Source organism: Micropterus dolomieu, linkage group LG20, assembly GCF_021292245.1.
Source record: "Micropterus dolomieu isolate WLL.071019.BEF.003 ecotype Adirondacks linkage group LG20, ASM2129224v1, whole genome shotgun sequence".
NCBI classification, from domain to species: Eukaryota; Metazoa; Chordata; class Actinopteri; order Centrarchiformes; family Centrarchidae; genus Micropterus; species Micropterus dolomieu.
The window spans coordinates 20,915,127-20,937,660 of NC_060169.1; the positions used below are offsets into that span (position 1 = coordinate 20,915,127).

At 38.0% G+C, this 22,534-nt stretch overlaps 2 protein-coding genes across 3 annotated transcripts in view; one reads left to right on the forward strand and one right to left on the reverse strand.

Moving 5' to 3' along the window:
* Positions 1–912: 912 nt before the first annotated feature.
* cmc2 (C-x(9)-C motif containing 2) lies at positions 913–3,155 on the forward strand. Of its 2 annotated transcripts, XM_046032743.1 has the most exons (5): positions 913–1,221; positions 1,544–1,617; positions 2,137–2,207; positions 2,301–2,372; positions 2,481–3,155. In XM_046032743.1, the coding sequence occupies exons 2-5, from the start codon at positions 1,581–1,583 to the stop codon at positions 2,562–2,564; spliced, it is 264 nt and encodes an 87-aa protein (XP_045888699.1). In that variant the 5' UTR covers positions 913–1,221; positions 1,544–1,580; the 3' UTR covers positions 2,565–3,155. The 2 variants fall into 2 exon arrangements, with proteins under 2 accessions (XP_045888699.1, XP_045888700.1); XM_046032744.1 differs by lacking the exon at positions 1,544–1,617 and having other exon boundaries at positions 920–1,221; positions 2,091–2,207.
* A 1,657-nt stretch (positions 3,156–4,812) lies between these two features.
* The window catches only part of LOC123958950 (chromodomain Y-like protein 2), a 54,575-nt gene continuing 36,853 nt past the window's right edge, over positions 4,813–22,534 (reverse strand). Inside the window, exons 3-7 of the mRNA XM_046032741.1 lie at positions 17,851–18,068; positions 8,758–8,930; positions 8,455–8,665; positions 8,165–8,308; positions 4,813–8,074 (exon numbers count right to left, since the gene is read on the reverse strand). Of these exons, the coding sequence (XP_045888697.1) occupies positions 7,916–8,074; positions 8,165–8,308; positions 8,455–8,665; positions 8,758–8,930; positions 17,851–18,068 (905 nt within the window). The 3' untranslated portion in view covers positions 4,813–7,915. The remainder of the gene's footprint in view (positions 8,075–8,164; positions 8,309–8,454; positions 8,666–8,757; positions 8,931–17,850; positions 18,069–22,534) is intronic.

The window sequence follows — 22,534 nt, forward strand, 5'->3', positions numbered from 1 at the left end:
TCATGCAGCTACTGGCCTTATTAGCCCTAAAGCTTAAATAAAGTTTATTAACTTTATTAAACTTCCTCCCCCAACGGTCCAAAGCTTCTGTGTAAAAAAACACTCCCCCAGTGCTCGAAGCTCCCAGTCCAGGCGGAGTCAAGGCCACAAGCTGCATGTAAAGCACAGACTGGACCCTTTGTCCACTAAACTGGAACAGTGGAGCAGGGTCATCGTCTCTAAAATGCTTTAAATGCAGAATTGTTTAATAGAATCATGCAAATCAAGAATTGATGTCCATACACTGACATCTGCCTTTAACTAAAATAATACTGCAATATATAATAATATTGCATATAAACTGTAAGTTAGCCGTCACAACAGCAGTAAGAAGAACAACTAGTAGCAAAATTTGTACTAGAGATAACATCACATTTGGTACAAACTGCTACTTTAATTATCTTGGGTAAATATTTCATTCACAAATATAAATGTATTAAAACACATAGCTGTTATTTACTGTCTTCACTGCATTTATTGCATTGTAGAATGGAGAAGAAAATAGGTTAAAAAACTGTATAATTTTATTGATGCCTTAAAATGAACCTTAACCTTTCTTTTCTTTTCTCTACAATTAAGCGTTATTATGTTTTATCTTACGTGCTCCGTTTCTTATAAGCATCAATGACATTGTGACTTTTCATTTGGCTAAATATTATTATATATAATAAAAATATTTTTCTTAGCACAAATTGTACCCTCTTCTTATAAAGGTCATCTGGCAAAATAATGACGTTAATTACATCGATATGCAATAAAGGAAGTACCACGGGGAAACCTCTTGTATCTCCTGTAAACTTCCGTCAGCAGAAATCCCACCTTTTGTGAGAAGAACGCACGCCATTGGTGGATTGAGGAAAAAAGCAGAAGCTTATTCGTCGTTGACCATTGTCACTCAATTCGCTGTCAGTTACGAAAGTGTCAAGTGTTGTGCTATGGTGTTGAAGTGAGCAGCTTGTCCTAGAGGTCCATGCTGTTATTGTAGGTTACATTGATGTCAGTTCAACAACAGCAGATGTAGCCGACGTTGTAGAGGCATTAGAGTAACCCGCGCCGTTATTCTGCGAGGACGAGAAAGACGAAACCATCAGTAGTTTATCTTGTTACAGTTCGCGTTAGCTAAGACCTCGCAGTTAGCTAACGTGACATTTCACCGAGATTTGCTGGAAAACTTCTCCACTGGTAAGCTCTGCTGTCACAGTTACCTACAGCTGGAAGTGCACAGTGTTGTTAAAAAGCTTCTAATATAACAGATATAATGTATGTATTGCAACTGTTGTGAGCAAACCTAACGTTAGCTAATATGTTACATACAAGCTCGTGTCAAAACGCAACCAAATGTCCGAACAACTCACAGTCTATGTAACGTTACCCTGATCCAGAGTCTTCTAGTCCAGGCTGTACTGTTAACATGGTTATATAGGATACAGGGTCAATGCAGGCGGTTTACAAAGCCATGACAATGCATTTGTTACAGTGTTGTGTAACCCCTGTGTGTCTGCAGGTAAGTGACCAGTGGAAAAACAAACTCCATCATCACAATGACAGCTCAGGAAGGAGAGGGATGGGGAGGCATTAGTATCCTTTAGAAGACATAAGTGTAACAAAGCTGAGACAATATATACATTATTATAGTGTATTTAAAGTAGTGCAGAAACAGTTGATCAGATATGAGCATATCCTGCTTTTTCTGTTTTACATCATTGTAAATTGACTATCTTTGGCTTTTAGGCTGGCAAAACAAGCAATTTGAGGATTTTTTACTGTATTTTTAGACATTTTGTAGACTGAATAATTATTAATAGACTGAAGACACAAATCAAAAATGAAATAAATAACTGTTAGGTGCAGTCTATTGGTATGTTTATTTGATGTTCAGCAAATCACTATGTAATGGGAAAGCGCACTACAGTACAAAGCAAAACTGTGTTAAAGGGAAAACCTAGCTGCATGTGATGCAGTTCAAACATGTTGCCACCAAATAACATCTCTGACAGTAATTATCAACTCATGCTCCTCAGTCAGTGCTCCTCTTGTTTGTGGCTTTCCAGTATTGCTGCAGTGGTACAGTAAGCCCTTAACTCAGCATGCACCCTGACCTGTCACCTCACCTGCACACGGATGAGTGCAATGAACTCATAACTCGTCTGAGGCAGTGCCACACGGAGGTATGTCACACTTTAAAATTCTTGTTTTGCTGCATGCTTTATATACACAAAAAAAACCACACCAATGTAAATCTTGTTTTGTGTTACCCTCAGCACAATGTCCTGAAGTTCTTTGGCACGTGTAATGATGTGGATCGCGCTATGCGTCAGTGTCTGAAGAAAGAGGTCAGTTTCTTGCACGTTGTGAATACGACAAGACAAGCGCTTTGGCTACAGGCCTTTTTTCTGTTTTGTTTTTCTAAATCTATGTTTTCTTTCCTTACCATTCAATAGCGACTGGAAAATCGGGAGCGCAGTAAGCAGCATGCACAAGAGATGAAAAGGCGGCTGAAAGAAGGGCCCAAGGAGCATCTGTGAAGGACATTTTACTGCAACTTTGCCCCTGACACTTAAAACTATTTAGATATTGGGACATTGAATGAAGCAGGACACCGTGGCCTCCCATGCTAAGACACTATATGTGTTTGATATTTGCGGAGAAAAACACGTGTAATAAGTTATATAAATTTTGGGATTGTATACTTTAACCCTCCTAACACACTTTTGACTTTTTATTATCTGCACAGAATAAAACTTGCAGTGGTACCGGAACATTTTAGGTCAACATAAAAACAATAGCATCTAGTACTTTGGATTAAAGATTGCTGTTGGGGATTATCATGTATTTCCCCTCTGTTAGCAGCACACTGCAGCTCTATCAAAGAGATTAGTGTAACTGGTGGCAGAACCTTTTATTTAAAACCATTATTTTGCAGGAATATTCTGATTTATTCATGAAAACGGGGAGCGTCCACTTCAGGGTGTCAAAGATGCAAGTAAAACGGGATGACCAGTGGCTGGGTTACTCTCGGTGCGAACATACATATTGAACATAGGCATTGTTTGAATGAATGGGGAATCATATTGATTCATTAAATTTATTTCAAATAAAGTGAAATTATCTGTTTATTTAAGAATCCATTCTGGCTTTGATATAGTGTACATCCTTGACAAACACTTAAAGGCCTTAAAAAGTGGTCATTCATTTAATTTACAAATGCCCAGCACCACTAAAACCAGGCATTATTTAAACCACCAATATGAATTGAAAATAAAAAAGAGACTGAAAGAGTCTGCAAGTATGGACAGAAGTGCGAAAACCATTCTTTAATCATGAAGCCTAATGTTAGGCTACAGGTCTATGGTTCATCAGTGTACAAGTGTATGAACTATACTGCAGACTGGAGTCTCTATTAACAGTGATGGACAGACCTGCATTATGTATGCTCGTCTCCTCTGAAACGTCTGTATCCTTACAGCGCTGCGTTATTATAATAATAACGAACTGGTCGTATGTCACATCTTTTTCTTGTCTGGGCATTGTCTCTCCCTTTTCATCTCCTTCAATTTTCATGCATTCGTCCCTGTTGTTGATTGTGTAGCTGATGTGGCTGCTGTTGGTGCTGGTTGTAATTTGTTGGTAATAACTATTAGATATAAGTTGTCCTGACCATTTGTTTGAATACGAAAAACACAAATATTGTGCACCATCTAGTATTATTTCATTATATTCCTCTCAGCACCCCCAACTGTGACTGCCAGTGACATCAACACTTCTGTCCATACTTGCACGCTCTCTCTCCCTCCTTTTTTTTTTTTAAATGATCAATTTGTGGTTTTTATAATGCCCTACTTTATGGGTGCTGAATTGTTGTGACTATTTCTACTGTGCTGTCGCTGTCAATCATGCCTAAACTTCAAAAAATGCATTTAAGTTGAAGCCCATATACAACTATTAGTGCAAACCAACATAAATGTTCTTATTGCTAAATGCTTTTATTATTATAAAAGTTATTTTTTTCTATTTTCTTTTACTTTCATACTTTGGCCTTGTATAACTTTGAATTATATGTAGTATCAAACCGTGCAGAAACCCTGATGAAAATGTAATGACAATTTAAGCTTAAATGTCCAGTTATTAATAGTTTTATAATTAGAGGTCATGGTCTTCATTCAATAACTGCACCTCCCCTTGTCTAAGGATGGTTTGCAGTGTTGATTATGGAAGGCCTCTTCGATCTATTTGGCCGTCTACTGGCTCTTCTTTCGATGACCTGGTGTTCCCATGACTGAGAGTTCACGAAATGACACCTGAGCCATCTTCATTTGCTGCGTGACTAGCATGAGATGTGTTTGAGGGCTCTGAAGTAGTAGTAATTGGACTCTTTAAACCTGGTTTCTCTTCACCATGTAGGGTATTGTTCCCAAAGATCATCATCTTCTTCTGTTTTTTTGTTTTAAAAAATTGCTTATAGCGTGCCTGTTAGATCAATAAGAAGGACTCCTACTTTTTCACAACCAACTCAGGAAATGACAAGTACTTACAATAGTAGCACCGAAAGATGTGACTAAAAAGTGTTTCAGAATGTGGACTAAAGATCAGTACCTTTATACCTGAATACTTTGTTAAATATTGCAGTACGATAGCCATTAGTAAAAGGGGTATTGCCTTGAGAACCTGTATTTACACACATTTCCCTTTTTGATAAAATGATTTTAGTATTTAATATTTGTTTGATAACTATCAACAAAAGTTAGTGGTTTCAGAAATAAAAAAAACACAATGTGAAAGTGCTGTTTCTTTATTTGAAGCGGCTCATTCTACCCATCACAACGTATGGATTGTTGACAGATTTTTTAAGGCACCCCAAGATGTGCTGAGGAAAGAAAAAGACATGAATGATGAAATACACATACATAGGACCATACATGATATTCTGGTTATAAAAGAAAAAAACACATCAAAAACAAATCATCTGTAATAAATAAATAAAAACTTTTTATTACATGCTAAGGGGAGAATTTGGATCCAATGTCTAAAAGCGAAACCAATAGTTCCTAGAGTTTTCTATATCAGGTGACACACTGAACAGAGTTTGTAATATTTTACAAATTGAAATAAATAAATAAATGAATAATTACATAAAGACCCCTGTCTTGTTCTGTGTGATTAATGCTCAGTGGACCCGAGTGATTTGCATTCAGTGAAGCTGTGCAGTACACAGGTCCTTCTCACCCCTTCATGTGACACTAAAGCCAAGAACTGGGGGATTCTAACTGTTAATCACCAACAGATGTGGAGTCTAGTCAAAAAAGCGAAAGCAGTGCCCCTTTCATTAAAAAAAGGAAAAAGACATCCCCAAATCCCAACAACTTCTGAAACCTAATGGAGTTTTTGGCCAAACTGCATGACAGGTGAGAACATTGACAATTTTGATTTTGTGAGCTTTCTGTAGCTGATATCTGGCAATGTAGGATAAATGAATACATTCAGGAGCAGTATAATGCAATGACAAAGGTTTTATTTTTCATGAGTGGAAGTGTGTTGTTTTTGTTAATTTTAGTGAAGTACTTAACTTATTACCTCAAAATACTTCATCAAACCACTAATTATTTGCTGCAATTAAACTGCAATAATCACAAATGAAACTGATGATGAAATAATTAAACTACCTCATGGAGCATTAAATAAGTCTTACATGCTTCATATTTTCCAATCTAAAAAATAAAATACTTTTATTGATTATCTGTTCATACTTATAAAGCTCAGTAAACAACAATATTATATATTAAGTTATCTGACATGCCTTTGATAATTTACAACAAAATACTTAACATGATAATGTCAACTTAAAAGGTGAACATCCAAGTGACACTAGTGTTTACACATTTTGGTTTTTAAATTGTATATGTATACATGATCTGCTTCCCTGACCCATTTTGATCATCAAAGTTTTCATGGGATCATTTAGAAAGGGTGATTAAGAGAGTTGGGGTGCTTATGGAGCAAAGGACACCACATGGCACTGCACATCCAAACAGTTATCTCAAATAAATACAAAAATAAACTGCACCATTTCTAACAATACTTACAATGTTGGTACAAAACATACCCTGAAATACAAGGTACATAGGACAGGCAACACACATTTATATGTACAATATATTACATGAAATTAGTTACACAAAACAGTCTACACAATCTATATATTATTCTGTACTGCATGTGTACACCTGCAAAAAATGGACAAATATCTTCTGAGTTTTACAAAACAATTTTCACAGATCTATATTTTTTGGTAAAACAAAATAGATTCCTAAATATAATACACATTGCAATATTGTAATATTTTGTTTTCTCATCATCACATGCAGATAAGGACAACTCCAGCTACACGACATGTTGCATTTCCACAATATTGATCACTGACAGTTAGTGGTCACAATGTGATTACTTGAGGATCAAGCAATTATCATCTCTTTTGCGTGCTCTAAAAAAAATAAAAATACACAACTAAGAAATGACTGCCATGTAACATCAACACATCATCTGATTTTTTTTCTCAAAAAAACAATCACGCATTTCACACAATTTACTATCTGCATTGATAACTTGGAAGCCATGTTATACATATCAACCACCACAGTACTGCATGTAAGGCTACGATTTGTAGCTCACACAAAATGGGATACAATCCACTGCTAATCCTTCCATGTGATTTGTGCCACCAATTCGTTTAATCATCTAAAGCCAGTTTGCACTCAAGCCAAAATGCCATTTGATTAAGAATGGACACATTTGTATATTTAGTGCCAAGATTCACATGAGACTTCCAGTGTTCTCCATTTCCACTTATTGTGGTTTGCAAAAAAACTCGATGTGAATTTCAACTAAAACATGTCTCCATTAAAATGAAAAATTTGAATAATAATGTTTTCACTGCAGGTGAACTAAAGACGCATGCTGTGCATCCATATGAGGATGCTATTTCCTGTACTGACGCATCACCAGACGGTCTCATTAGCACATGGGCATTAATCTTGATTTCATGTAACGGAAGCAAATCATTGAAGATTGTGAGAACGATGACTATGTTAATGGAAAACAAGATGTCTGTTCTGTGTAACAAAGACACTTGCAGTATGAACGATGAAGTGTGTGTGAAAGTGTCAGTTTTCCTTTTTTATGTATAATGTTTCGTGATATTTCATGGTCACGCAAAAGATGACATGTTTGAGGTGTCACTAAATGTGATCCACTAACATGTACATGAGCATGTATGAGCATCTGTGGCTATTTTTTTTCTGTCCATGCAGAGAGGATGGAATGTGCATGTAAGGAGTAAGACCCAGCATATTTACGCAAACTTTGGTTTAAACTTCCACTCAAAACAATAATAACTAAAGACAATCCTGAAAAATTCATCTTAGATACAGAAAGCAACTCTTTTACACACTTGAAATATATATATATATATTTTTCATCAATGTATCATGTGCTATCAGACATACACTTATTTCCTACATCCTGATGATTTCATAAACACATAAGTCTCGCATATGTACAGAAACACTGTACCTCCCTGAAGAACCTTCAGTGTTTATTTAAGCAATGCACATTTGGCCCTTTGCTCTTTGACTCCTAGAGAACATACATTATGGACAGTTATGGGTCCAATAATAAAGTTGCATTACAAAAGATGATCATAAAGGAATTGTCGGTGGACATGTGAGCAAACAGAACTTCAAAGAATCCCCTCTGCTGATGGATGGAAACACAGACCCTTAATTTGCAACGTTTCCTTAAGTTTGTGATCACAGTGTTATCATCGTGGATGTCCCCCTGATAACATTGAACCCACATTGATCAGTTTTCAGGGTGTGGATGATCACTTCTCATATGCCTTATTGTGCAGGTAACTGAAAAGTGCCTCTAGTCCTTTGGTTGAACACCACAGCTGCTTCAGCATCTGACACTCTTTCTCATTCACTTCCTCAAGGACTGACATGAGTATACTCCTCACCAGGTATTTGGATTCTTCTAAAACCTTATAAAACACACACAGAAAGAGGAAAGAGTCATTTGGTTATATTCAAGGGAGCACTTTAGCCTCTGGGGTTGTCTGATCAGGACCTACCACTGCATTGCACGAGGCCATTTCCTTCACACGCAGCATCACTTCTTGGTTAAATGTGGTTGGCCAGAAGACCTGTGACACCAGTCCTCGGCTGCACGCTTCTTGTGCTGTGAGTTTTCTTCCACAGAATAGCATCTCGTTGGCCTGCCATTAGGGATAGAAAGAGGGTCAATGTGTCATGCAATCCAAATGTTTAATTTGGGTAAACAGAGGGTTATCAGGTGGTTATAAGAGGCATCAAATTAGATCATGTGAAATTTGCTAAAAGCCTTGATATTTCTGGGACCCACCAGAGCTACACCCAGGATCTGGGGAAAGGTGTAAGAGGAGCATCCAGAGGGGGTCAGGTGGAGGGCTGCACATGGAGTTTGGAACCAGGCCCTCTCACTGGCCCACACCACATCACACAGGGGCAGGATGGAGGCCCCTAAGCCCAGAGCAGGCCCGTTCACTGCCACCACGATGGGTTTCTTGAAGTGGATGAACGCCAATACAAAGTCCCTAAAGGGGTCACAGAACGATCAATACCAACTCTGTCAAGTCTAATGGCAAGTCATAGAGTCGGCATTTATAGTGAACAGATTTCTCATTACTGCACGGCATCTGCGATGCGGCTGCTCTCTTTTCTGCGGTCAGTGGACAGACGCCCTATCAGGTACGACGGCTCCAGGCCACTGCAGAAGACTGTCCCCACGGAGCTGAGCAATAATAATTTACTGTCATCGGCAGCTGCATTACCCAGAGCTCGACACACTTCCTTCATGATCTGAAAAGAAAGAGGAGGGGATGTGTATTACATTCTCACTCATCTTACACAAGACAAGTTGAGAAAAAAGTTCATATCTAGATTTTCAATCCTTAGAGTAAGGCTTGACATCCACCCAGGATCTCACTAGCAGAAAGACAGTCCTAAGAAATAATGTCAAACACTAGGAATGCAAAAAAGAAATTCCATCGCTCCAATGCTGACAGCTTATGGAGAAGTGCATTTTCAATAGTGCTATTCTTCTAGCATAACTAGGCACCATGTGTTTTTGGAAAATTATGATCCCATTTCAAATTTAACGCTAGCAACATGTTTCAAAAAAGTTGGGAAAGTAGCAACAAAAGATTGGAAAAGTTGTAAAATGCTAAAAGAAAACACCATCACATTTAATTAGGTCAACACTGGCAACAAGTTAGTAACATAACAAAAGGTATAAAAAGAGCCTCCCAGTCTTTCCGAAGTAAAGATGGGGAGGGGTTCACCACTCTGTGAAAGACTGAGCTGGCAAATAGTTCAGCAATTTAAGAATAATGTCTCTCAACGTAAAACTTCCAAAAACCTTCATCTGTGAACACAGATCATCACTGCATCTACAGATGCAAGTTGAAACTCTACCATACAAACAGGAAATGGTATATAAACCACATCCAAAAGCACTGCCGCCTTCTGTAGGCTTGAGCTCATTTAAGCTCATTAATGGAAAACTGTCCTGTGGTCTGATGAGTCAAATTTTAAATTCTGTTTGGAAATCATGGACGCTGCGTCATCCAGGCTAAAGAGGAGAGGGACCATCCGGCTTGTTCTAATTGCACAGTGTAAAAGCCGGCATCCATGATGATATTGGGGTGAATTAATGCACATGGCATGGTAACCTGCACATCTGTGAAGGCACCATTAATGCTGAACAATATCAACAGGTTTTGGAGCAACATATGCTGCCAAGTATATAGTTTATTTATCTTTCCAATAAAATACTGAATGGATTAATAAAATAACACCAACAGAAATAAATCATAATGCTTTTAGTCTCTTGTTATGTACAACTATTACGTTATTTCAGTTGTTTGGCAAGTGCCTTCTGTTTGACAATATATCCTATTTTAGCACGAGATGTACAAACAACAAATTCTTTCAACAAAGCGGAGTGAATAATTATTGTATTAAGAAATCTATCAAAATAGAAGTATTTTCAATGAAAGCCATATTCAACTGAAATAGCACTAAATAAGCAATTTCACATAAATCATGGAGCACAATGGCATTAACAAGCTCATGTCTACAAAATTATACTTTCTTTATCATGTCTGAATAAACAAACAAAAGTAACAAAGTTCTGCATGTGTAATGCTTGCAAGCATCCCGCGGCACATATACAGAAAAATGTCTTAAGCAAATGTCATCTTCTCAGCAGTGATGCTAAAGTCATCTAACCGTAAAACAATATTGGTTTTAAATATTTACAATCTGTACAACATACGAAACCCTCTATTCTTAGAGTGAGTGAGTTATAAGAAAAGCTGTGCACGCAGATAAAATACCATCACTCAAATGTGTTTTCACTTAATTCATTCATAGCTAAAAATTAAAGGAATAGTAAAAGTAATCTATCAATGGTCAGCCTTCAGTTAAGTACACTTGCAGTATGATACCTCAACAAATGGGACCAATATACCAGCTGTGCATCATTCAGCATCAACAGACAAGGGTTTGGCCTTCGTCTCATGTCATGATGAAAACAGCAAGTCAGACAACTGATCTGATAAGAGGTCATCTTGAAGCCCCAACACCCACACTGCCACATCACTGTCTGCAGTCAATCTGCACACTCCAGCTGCATTTTAATCAGATTATAACCCTTGACCCATATTAACCATTGAACCTCAAAGTGAACTAATTCTCTGTGTTTCACCAAGCACATAATCTATCCTCAGTTTTTACTGCATGTGGTGTGTGTGTGTGTGTGTGTGTGTGTGTGTGTGTGTGTGTGTGTGTGTGTGTGTGTGTGTGTGTGTGTGTCTGTGTGTCTTTCTGTGTGTGACTACGAGTGACGTTATTCTAGCAAGGTGAATTAAAATCCTGCTCAGATACTTGTAGCAGAGATGGGCAGATGCTGGTTCCAGTCAGTGAGACAGAAGAAGAAAGTGACATTCAAAGTGACATTCATGAGCAGTGGCCTCAACGACAATTGTAGACAAACAAAGGAACAAAAAAACAGCATCAGCTCCCAAGAAATGAAATCCCCACCTCTAGGGGTGGATTTAAGTCAATCAATCATATGTTCTTATTCTTCCCAGTTTCCTGATACCTTTTGATGTTGTAAGATAAAGTTACGTTTTTTTGCAGTTTTCTGTAGGACAATTTTTGATATCTCAAAGCAGAAATGTCTTGCCTTTTTATGATGCTATATCCAAAATCACTCCGCTCACTCATTCACTGCTCCCTATAGAAAAGACACTCAGTTTACTCTAGAGAGCAGCAACTACTGACAGTGAACTACTGAGATCATTTTTACTTCATCACTGACAGACAGAGTCACACAACTGTAATGGTTGCATCTATAAAATGCAAAAATGCAAATATTTGAGAAAATAGTATACGTCATGGAGACACTTAAACTCAAATACAACTGTGGAAAAGTGGTGTACTACAAGTACTGTACTAACATGAAGTGAAACCACTGACTGCTTGGAAGACAGGGTGGATTTTCTCCAATAGTCCAAAGGCAGGTTAGGTTAATTGCTGACTCTATATTGCTAATAGGTGTGACTGCGAGCGAGAATGGCTGCTTGTCTCTAAGTTTCAGCACTGTGTTTGATTGATTTGTCAGTCCAGGGTGTACCCCGCCTCTCCCCAAATATCAGCTGGGATCGGTCCCCCGCAACCCTCTAAGGATAAGCGGTAAAGATTAAGACAATGGATGTAATGCTTTTCCAGCCATGGCAAGTCAAAATGTCTGCTGTGAAAAGCAAATTGGGACTTTATTTCCCTTTTTAATTGGTGCCTTATTAAGGTGAACAGCAATTAGGCCTACACAGTTTTACGATACATACAGTACATACAAATATACACTATGCTATAGATGCCTAAAGAGAGTGATCAAGATCTAGGCAATTTCCAAATAGATTTAAATCACTTCCTTGTAAAAGTCAAATTCTTTCTTTACTCACACACAGTGTGTCATAATATAATTTCAGGATTCTTGTAGTCTGCTTGAGAAAGTTATTTAAAAGTGATAAAACACAGGATGTTCAAAAGCTTTTGAATAACAGTACAGCAAAGATCCAGAAAGCTACTGTGTGTTAGGCCAGAAAGGTGACAAAAAGAGTACCAGTCGACAGCTCGGGGGACTTTCTCACTTAAAGGAAGGAAAAGATCAAGTGTTTGGATGAAAAGTGTGTAAAGGGATATTTGAGGATTTTCTCAGCGAATCCATTCAGTAGGCACATCCACAGACTGTCTTGTTCCTGTAGCTTCAAAGACTGAGAGACAGAGAAGGAGCTATCAGAGCTGTTTGATAAGCCCACGGCTTACGGGCTTACTGTCACACATGAAAGTACACACACACACACGTGCACATACAGTTTAGGCCACTTCAGAGCCTGTGAAGTAGGCTGCCGTGCACATGGCACGGTATCAAAGCTGGAACCCCTCCTCTGTGGAAGACACATCCTACAATCTGAGGGGAGGAACATCCTGTTTGCTTTATAAGCCAGAGGTGAATGACTGCAATACATGCTATTATTTGTGGCTAAAGTCATTAATGTATTGTTGGTCCTCTATGGAATCTGTAAAAGTAACACATTGAAAACTTTATTTTCCTAAATTCAAAATGTTTGCAAAATGAATGCCAACTCACAAGAGATCAACACTGCAAGTTAACAAACTATACATTTCTTTATGATATGCTTAATTAGTATATATTAAATTATTAGTATATATCTAAATTATGAATATAGACCTGAATGACATATGGCAATATAATTTAGTGATGTGTAAATGTAACATAAAGACATGTTAATTTGGACATTTTTATCATTTAATTCCCCCCCAAAAATGTCATTTTGAAAGTAATTCATTCATGAACTGCTAATTCATTAGTTATAACTTCACAAAATTCAATAGAAGGTTACAAAATGTCACAATAGTCAATAAAAACCAAATAATAAAGAAAATAAAGACAAAAAGCGAACAGACTAACATTCAAAAGTGCAGTCTGGGAAAGTATCTACTGAACTGTGAAAGCAAGTTACTGATAATATCCAGGGGAACCTGAAATAGAGCAGCTTGTTGTTAATTGGAGTATGGAAATGAGAAACCAATCACAGGCTGGCTGCAGGCAGCCAGTTCTAGTAGTGGATCATAACAGTGCAAGAAGCTACAGCATCAGAGCAGAGAGCCATTAAACTGCATTCAGTGTTGCACATTTCCCAGCATTAATAAACTGGCTCATGTAAAGCAGCCTATTGTGACAATGCCAATAATAAATCTAAACATAAACACATGCTACTCTAAAATAGGTATAGTGTGAAATTTATAGATTTTTAAAGAACTCATACATTCATGTCCATCACTGTGATAAATTAGAATGCATCAAAGTGCAACCCCTGAATTCAGGATGTACAATTTGTTCTGCCACTAGATGGTGATTTTATGGGGGGAGTTTGATTGACATTGAGTTGGGAGAAAAAGACTGGGAGAAAAAGTGTCAAAAGCCAGTGAACACAGCTTGATATAGATAACGCACCCTAAATGCCTGTAGAGAAGACTCAGCTGGTTTATCATCACACCTAATCAAAGGTGCTTCTAAAAATAGCGACATCCTGTTTACATGTGTTCAGTGATTAATAATTAACAGAAAACGTTTTTGTTGTTTTAGATCAAAATTTCAGCATGAAATCATGAACATCTAGATATTCATTCCACATGGAATTCTGTCATTGCGATAGCAAAAATAATACTTTTATTTCAACAGCTGCTTTTGTATTGAAGTACAGGTAGGTAGGTAGATTTATTTTGTCACAATATAACAGGTTATATAGTGAAAGTGAGTTTGTAACTCCCTTCTGCTACATAGCAGACAATATACATTCAAACAGAAGCAATTTTAAAAATGATAAACAGAAATAAACTGTAATCATTCGAGCAGTGCTGAGGATGAATTAGAGTTTAAGAGTCTGATAGCCTGGGGGGGAAAGCTGCTCTGCAGTCTGGTGGTGCGGCAGCAGAAACTTCTATATCTCTTCCCAGAAGGCAGCAGGCTGAACGGGCTATGGCTGGGTGGGTACTGTTCTTTAGTATCCTTTGGGCTCTGCGCAGGCACCTCACCTCTCCAATATCACTGATGCTCTGGAGATGGATACCAATGATCTTCTGAGTGGTTTCAGTTAGGATGCTTTCTATTGCTCCTCTGTAAAAGCTGACAAGAACTTGGCATGGGAATTTGGCCTTCTTAAGCTTCCTTAAGAAATACAGGCGTTTTTGAGCTTTTGAGTATCTGGATAACATTATACAAGTCAAAAGTTATCAAATTGTTTGGGTTGGTTTTTTGTAGCATGTTAAATATTACATTTTGATGATGCGCCTGTTTAATATCTGATAATCAAAATGTACCGAATTTAGAATTTGATTATTGAGCTTACATGTCTTTCCCACAACAAAACTTGACGTTAGCGATCACATCCCAATGTCTTCTTGCAAACACCCTGTTTGAACCAAATGATCCAACTAAATGGACAAAACAGAGAAGTTGGCTTCTACATTGCAATCTCTGGCAGAGATGTCATTGTTATTTTTTACATAGTAAGCAGTGGAAATCATTCTCACTATTTGTCTCTAGGGTCTCTCTTGCTATAGCTCTGCTATATGAACTTGCTACATAATTTTGTCACTAGTTGAACTGACATTTTGAAGCAATATGGCGTAATGCTGGATTCCATGTACTACTAATTACTCTACTTGTAGAAACCTTCTTTGGCAGGAGACAATTTTAAGGAAACAGTCAAGAGTACACACACTCTTTTTCAGCAATGGTCAGTGTAAGATTCATGTAGCTAAACATAATGACACCTGGCAGCTGTCAAATAGAACCACAGTTTTCTAAAGCTGTCTCCTGAAAAGCTCCCCTGGAGCAATTGGGGAATGAGTGCATACCTTCAGGGCATCTCTACAGCACTTAATGAGGAAACTTTTCTCATTTATTTTTTTCCAAACAGAGCTCCATGTCAACTGTGACACAATGAAAAAGTTACATAATCAAACACAGGTCTTGATACATTGAGAAAAACACAAAAACGTAATGGACAAACGGACATGCACAAACAGGGGCGTTGCTAGACATAAAGCTATACTGGGGCACAGGCCCCCTCATTTTTGATTTATGATTTGATATATTTTTGATTGAAATGTATGAAATGTGTTAGTATGTCCCTCACCAGCTTCCCTGGCTTTGCCCATTAATACTGGCACTGTCATGTCCGAAAGGGCTTTGACCAGAGCATTAACACATGCACCTATGGTACCACCTAAGAAATATTCTGCTATGGGGCCCTCATACTCAACAATTTGCTACTGCTGCGCACACCTGACACTGCAATGCTCTCACTACAACCCAGAGATGCTCACAAGTCTTTGAGCTAGAGTCCAAGTCAAGTCTCGAGTCTCTGAGCAAGGGTTCAAGTCAAGTCTCAAGTCACTCATGGTTATAATGAATGTTCTATCACCTCTGCGTTTAATCCAGGCTGCTTATAAAACTGCATAGCTATAAGGGATTATGTAACTGTAACCTGTTTTTCACTTACAGAACACAACCATGTAATGTGCAATGCAATTAATGACAACTTATTAACTACTGTAAGTCAACACACCCCGCTGACTCTCAAACCCAGTGTAACGTTAACTAAATAAAAAATTACATGATCTACAAAAACCTGTAACCTGTTTTTCACAGAGCACAACCATGTAGCCTAATGTACATTGCGTCTACAACTAATGACAGCTTATTAACTACTGTAAGGCAAGGCAAGGCAAGTTTATTTGTATAGCACATTTCAACAACAAGGTAATTCAAAGTGCTTTACATAAAACAACAACAGGGAAATATAAAAAGGTTTAAAATCAACATAGGGAAATTGAAAAAATACACATTAAAAACTAATAAAAGTTACAGTGCAGTGTACAATCAGGGTTAAAAGAGTTAAATGGAAAATAAAAACAGGCTGAGGGGTTGAGCAAATAATTGAGTTACAATTATTTTGAAAAGAGAATAAACAGAGAAGTACACTTCACTCTGTTCAATCTCACTCATTATCTTTTCACTCAATTAACGACTCATTTCTCACCGTGTAAATATTTAATTAAAAGCAATGGTAATGCACGCGGCCACACATGAGAGAAGACAACAAACAGCGGCATAACCTTTGGCTTTAAAACTTCATACAACAAGGCCCAACCAAAAGAAGCACTGAATGCAAAATAGGTGCGTAACCTGAGGTTAGTAAACATGTTTAGCTCAGCATTGGCCATCTAATGTTAGCTTGCTTCTTGCTTTAGCTACGACCATTGGGAGGTTAACTCCAACTGTCGTTTGTTATGAAAAAAACTTGTGGTGGTCTTTTTGTTGTTCTGTCACTGTAACTATGTGTAAAGCGTCCTTGGGGCCCGTGAAAGGCGCTAAAAATATTTATTTATTAAATCTAATCTTTGTAATTATTCAGAGATCCTGTATAGAAAAAAAATTATGCATCAAGATGCATCAATAATCGTTTTATAATCGAATCGCAGCCCTCTGAATCATAATCGAATCGAATCGTGAGATGCCCAGAGATTCCCACCCCTAGCTCGTACTGGATTTGGATCAGCTGTGCTTGTACTGGCTTATGATCCAGCATCTACTCTACTGACAAACTACAGCATAGCCCTTGTAAATAATAAATATCAATACTTGCAAGATAATAATGTTATCAGCTGCTTCAAGCTCGTTCAAACTGGCTCCATATTGCCCAGTCTGCCCAGCTAATCAACATTTTGACAGTCAATGTGAATCCACTGTTTTTCTTGCATTTGTCCAGAGTTGTAACTAAACTTAGTATACTAAAGTATTGTCTTCATTTAAAATGATGTGTGCCTATGAGAAGTGCCATCATTTCCGTGTCTGGACTGGTCCCACTAATGTTGCTGCTGGAATACAATAAGGTCCAGCTGCAGACTGTAGCACCGCTCAGCCGGATGCGAGAGTTTCATTTTGTGCATGCGCACACATGTATGAGCACATGTTCACGCGCGACGTGGCTTTCTTTTCAGTGCTGCATTTTATAAACATTGTTGCATGTAAACATTGTTGCATGTTGGCGTTTATCAAAAGTAATAAATAGTTGTATTTCACTCAGTTGGGTTAGCAAGACAGACAGAGGGGTTCACTGCAGCTACACATGCTGCTCACATCAAACTTTGAGAGAGAACCCTTGTTTACCCGACTGCTGTTCTCGAAAGTCACTCTCATTGAGTTATATTCTCTTCATGTGCACAGAAGGATAGTCCCTCTTAGTCTTCTCATCAACATTGTATACACTCGCTTTCAACAATGACTCGTCTTTTGCGACATTTCATATCGTAACAACGTGCCTTTTCATATCAACCGGTAGTTTTATTTTGAAATTGTAACTGGACGTTGCATATATATTATTGCTAACTTCAACGGACGTTGCAGATGTTGCCAATTGTTGCTAACTTGACTGCGAAGCCCTACACATCCAAAAACAACGCCAAGGGGTCTTGACAGTTTCACTGGGGCACAGCACATGGATACAGGGGCACGTACCCCAGTAAAAAGGGTCTAGCAGTTCTATGTAAACAAATGAAAATAAAAAATAGTATGTGTAAGCAGCAAAACACTTTGTTGGTGGGTGTTCATTCCCATTCTCACCTCTGGTGTCAGAGCGTTGTTGTCTGTCGTTTGGCTGGAGAGTAGGACGTGCGTGAAGCCTTCCTCCTTCCTGACCACGATGTCTCGAAAGCGACAGTTGCTCTCGTTCTGTCGCACGTTGTACCTCAGCCGCTTGTCAAACACGTATCCTTTCTCCTCAGCCAACTTTCGCTTTACTGAGCTGTGAAGATGCATCTTGCCATTGGCCAGAGGGGAGCCTGACACAGAGGAGGGATGACAGAACAGGTCAATCTTTCTACAGAGATTTGTGAAGGTATTAAGACACCTCCTGATAAGACTGATCATTTAAAACACCTCCATGACAGAAACACCTCAAATATTAATTTAAACAATGTGTGTGTGAAAACTGTTTTTCAACCTGGATCCTGGTCAACATCTAACACCAATTTCATTGCTGAGATCTGGGGATGCAGCAACACTGCTTAAACTATACAAATAGTCCATTCTAAAGTAATAATGTCCATTAAGAATCTGTTGCCATGAAAAACTGTGTGCATGCATCTCAAAGTTAAACCAGGAAGTTTAAAAAAAGTAACAGATGTTTAGAATGAACTTTTTGGAAAAAACATTTAAACACTTTTTCACTTCAACCAGTGCAATTTTTATCTAGAAAATATTGTTAAACTGTACACTTTGGAAAAGCTCTGTGACTGAGTGACTTGTTTTTGTTTGAGACAGGCTTGTGATAAATAACTATACAGAGCTTGATTTGACTTGGGTTACAATATATTTGCATATCTGGCGTGGAAAGTGGAGTGTACTGTCTCATTAACTGTCAGCGGAAAAAAACTGCTGCATCCCATGCCGGTATCAGTTCTGCACCACCGTGAAAGAGTTTTTCTGAACTACCATAAGGTGGTCTAAGTATATATAGCATTGTGTAATTGCAGCATGAAATCTATATATCGGAACATCTGAAATTATTACAAGAACATTTGGGTCTTTTGTTTACAGATAAAATTCTTTATTAACAGGAACATTAAAATTAGTAAGATACAGTATGTACACATAGTGTAGTGGTATGAAAAGTCTGTTGTTAAATCTTTTCCAGGGATGTTTATTATTTTGAATTTGTTTGTCTTTTGGATGGACGATTACAGCTGGGAGGCATTTCATTAATGTGCCAAGGCAGCATTCACCTATTTTTGTGTCTTCTGAAACTATTTTCTCTGCATGATATCTGAGCTGTCCCTGTGGGATTCATTGAATTTAAACTTGTCTTGATTGCATTAACATCTGCAGTTCAAAAACCACACACAAAGATGCATTTTAATATTTCAATCTAAAGTTTCTCATTTTCAGGTCTTGTCACACAAAGAAACCTTGACTTATGGGAGCAGTACAATTTCTAGAGGACCAACATTAATCCAAAACCGGTTCTGATTCACCTATATTCATTAGAAGGTTTCTGTGAACGCTGCGTAACAATCTCAGTATTGCACTTTCATCAGCTGAATGGATGGATGAAAGAAGAAAGAACCATGAGTTAAGCAATGCGTGAGTCCTTTGTCTAAGATCTAGCGATGCAGTGGTTCTAAACAACACACAAATAAACCATGCATCATTCAGGAATACAAGCACAGTGCATTTTTGAAACACTTCAGCTAAGAATGTCATTTATGAATATACTAATACAAAGGCTAGATCTTAAAATATATATATTTTCAAATTCTGCTTTCACTACAGACTTTGGAACTACCTAAAAGCCCTCAATGAGAGCCTCATTATGCGTGATTTGAAGATGAATAAGGCAGTGAAGCAGTAGACCCAGTCAGTGCTTCAAAAATCAGTAAAACGTAATCTTTGAGTTGGTCACCAATAGAAAGAGCAATTGCAAAGTACATTTAAAAAAAGCAGGTCTTTACTTTTTCTAGGGTAATCTAAAAACAAATTCAAGTAATGGTAATATTTTTTGTCATTAAATGTTTAAATGATTTATATGATGTACTGCATGTCCTCCCCCAAAGCTTTCTCAAACTCAGACCCAACATACAACAATTCAAATTACAGTTAAACTTAATAAATTGGGGTTGGTTCCTCTAACAAACAGAATCATCCAGTTTGGCCCTTCACTACAAAATTTAATTAACAGCAATTTTCAAATTAAGAGTCAGTTTCAATTCAATTCTACAGAGGAAGACCATAAACAGACTGGGATTTCTAATGGTGGCAGTGCTTAGAACTGACAACTGAGGCTTTGGTCCCCCTTACAGTGCTCCAGACACATGACAACACTATGCTTTACATTTCTGGACAATGAAGAGGTGCTGTCTGCAACTGCTGCTAACGTTAGCTAGCAGATCAAGGGATCATTCATTTTACAGTGATTGAGATGCAACGTCCAGTCTTCGCTACCACAATTTATTGACTTTCCGTCATGCTCTTCTTTTCCACGTGGTCAAAAAAGATGTATCACATGCAACGGTATAATGACAGATATATTCTATGGGCCAAAACTTGAAGGGATGTTAAATGAAGAAAGGTCAATCAAACAGGCATCTAGATTGCCACTGACCCGTTCTTGTTGCTGCTACGCAAGAAAATTTTAGGCACCTTTTTTCTTACAATCCTATGCTAAATACGTAGGTCTATTTTTTTCTCACCCAAATTACATGACCTCATGTGCCGATGTAACCACCAGTCAACAATCACAGAGACACCCTCTGCCAGTGCTCAGGTTGACAGCGGAGGGGTGCTGAATGAGGTGAGCTGGGTAGTCTTTCGAGGATTAGGAGATTAGGATCCGTAATAGCTGCCAGACCAACAGCCATTAGGTTAGGTTGGTAGCCCTAATGTTCTCACATACAGATGCTCTCGGATGAGGTCTCACAATCATTAATTTAGTTGTGGTGCTTTGAAGTGAGTGACTAACTCCTTTTATGGGAAGTTTTTTATATTCTAGTTCACATTCTGGTGTTTCTTCCTGTTCCTGATGTAGCCCCAAAAGTACACTAGAATTTAAAACCATCAGTTAAATACAATGAATAACAATGTATTAATAAACAATAAAGTTGATGGGAGCTGGGCAATAATAAACAAAAACCAACAATTAACAAGAGAGCACAGAATGAACAAAATCCATATTAATTCTACCACTGATATGTTATTCAAATATAGTAAGAACAACAACAACAACAACAACCATACAACCAATTTGATCTGGATTTTCTGTTTAACAAGCCAGGATGACTTTTTGATAACATATTTAATGATTAACTATAGTGATGCAGCCCTGGACTGTGACCCAGGAGTGAAATTCAAGCGTGTTATCAGCTGTTCCTGTAGTAAAGAACTATAGTAGGAACTCTAAGAGCTGTGTGTCAGCAAAAGTCTCTACAGTATAAAAATGTGCCTGTCTGCTAAGATACACTGTACTTATCTTTATTAGCAATGCAGCCTAACAGGAGATAGTCATCATAGAAACATTAAAAAAACATCAGAAAAGATAACTGAATCACTTCTATGTAGCTGTCTGGCATGTTAGGAACTTTTCAGTACCTGTAGGAAAATCTGCACAGCAGTACATTTTCCATTAGAACCGAACCAATACGTCAGCATGGCAGAAATTAGCCAAACGCCATTTTTTGAACTATCATAAATTTATCAGTATGGGCCTATATGACAATAAGTAACAAGAAATTGCAGTACTGACAGGCCAAAGATATATTTGAGGTTATTTAGAAACATTGTCACCATTAAATAGATCGTTCATCAGAGAGCACTAGCCTGTTGATCAGATTAAATTTGTTTCACTTAACTATATGAATCACTGAAATTAAGTTAGATGAAGTAGAAACTAGGCCAAGAGGGCAATGGTAAGTTTATTTCCTAACTGTAAAATATCCCGTCATATCTTCGCAATTCACAGTTCTCTTTTAAGATTTTAAGACCTTAACAGGTACTTTCGTCCAGACACATGCAGAGGGTGGTGCAATGGGTGCTTGAGCACCTGCCCTTTTGCCCTTCGATGCCAAAGTGCCCTTTTGTCAATGAAAAATTTAGTTAATTTGTTTATTTTTAAATTTGTAAAGGCCCTTTAGTGAATGCCTGCTCAATCAAACTATTAGTAAAATTAAAGCTGCAAGCAGCGTTGGGCGGGCCCTCGCACTTGTAAGCTCGTCCGCGCGTGAGCCGGCCGAGTTGCACATTCTGGAGTTCTGCCGGTGCGGCTGTGAATTTCCTACGCGTTTCCGACGCCGCATGAATGTGCTATATGTCACTTCCTGTGTCCCCTATGTGGAGCTACATAGCACTTGCCGCTATGAATATAAATCGGTATTGACGTGTAGATGTGTGCGGGGTGGGAGAGTTATCAAGCACGTAAAGTTTGTTTCAGATGTGAACATGTACACTGAACAATAATGTACCCAAACAATAAAATAAATTCCTTTTATATTTCCCTGCCTTGTTGTTTATGTGTACATACAGAGGAAGAATGTGAGAACAGCACACATTTCATCGCTACTGTGTGTTAGAGCATGGGAGAACAGTGGATACTTTTAATACAGCCCACACCCCTAATACTGTGTAACTATAACAAGTAGAGAACAGAAGAAAAAGATGTTCTTTCTTTACAACTGTCTGCATAGCTTATTCATATTGTGTAATGAATGAAAATAAATAGGCCTACTAGGCTCCTCTCTACTTTGACATTTAAGATTAG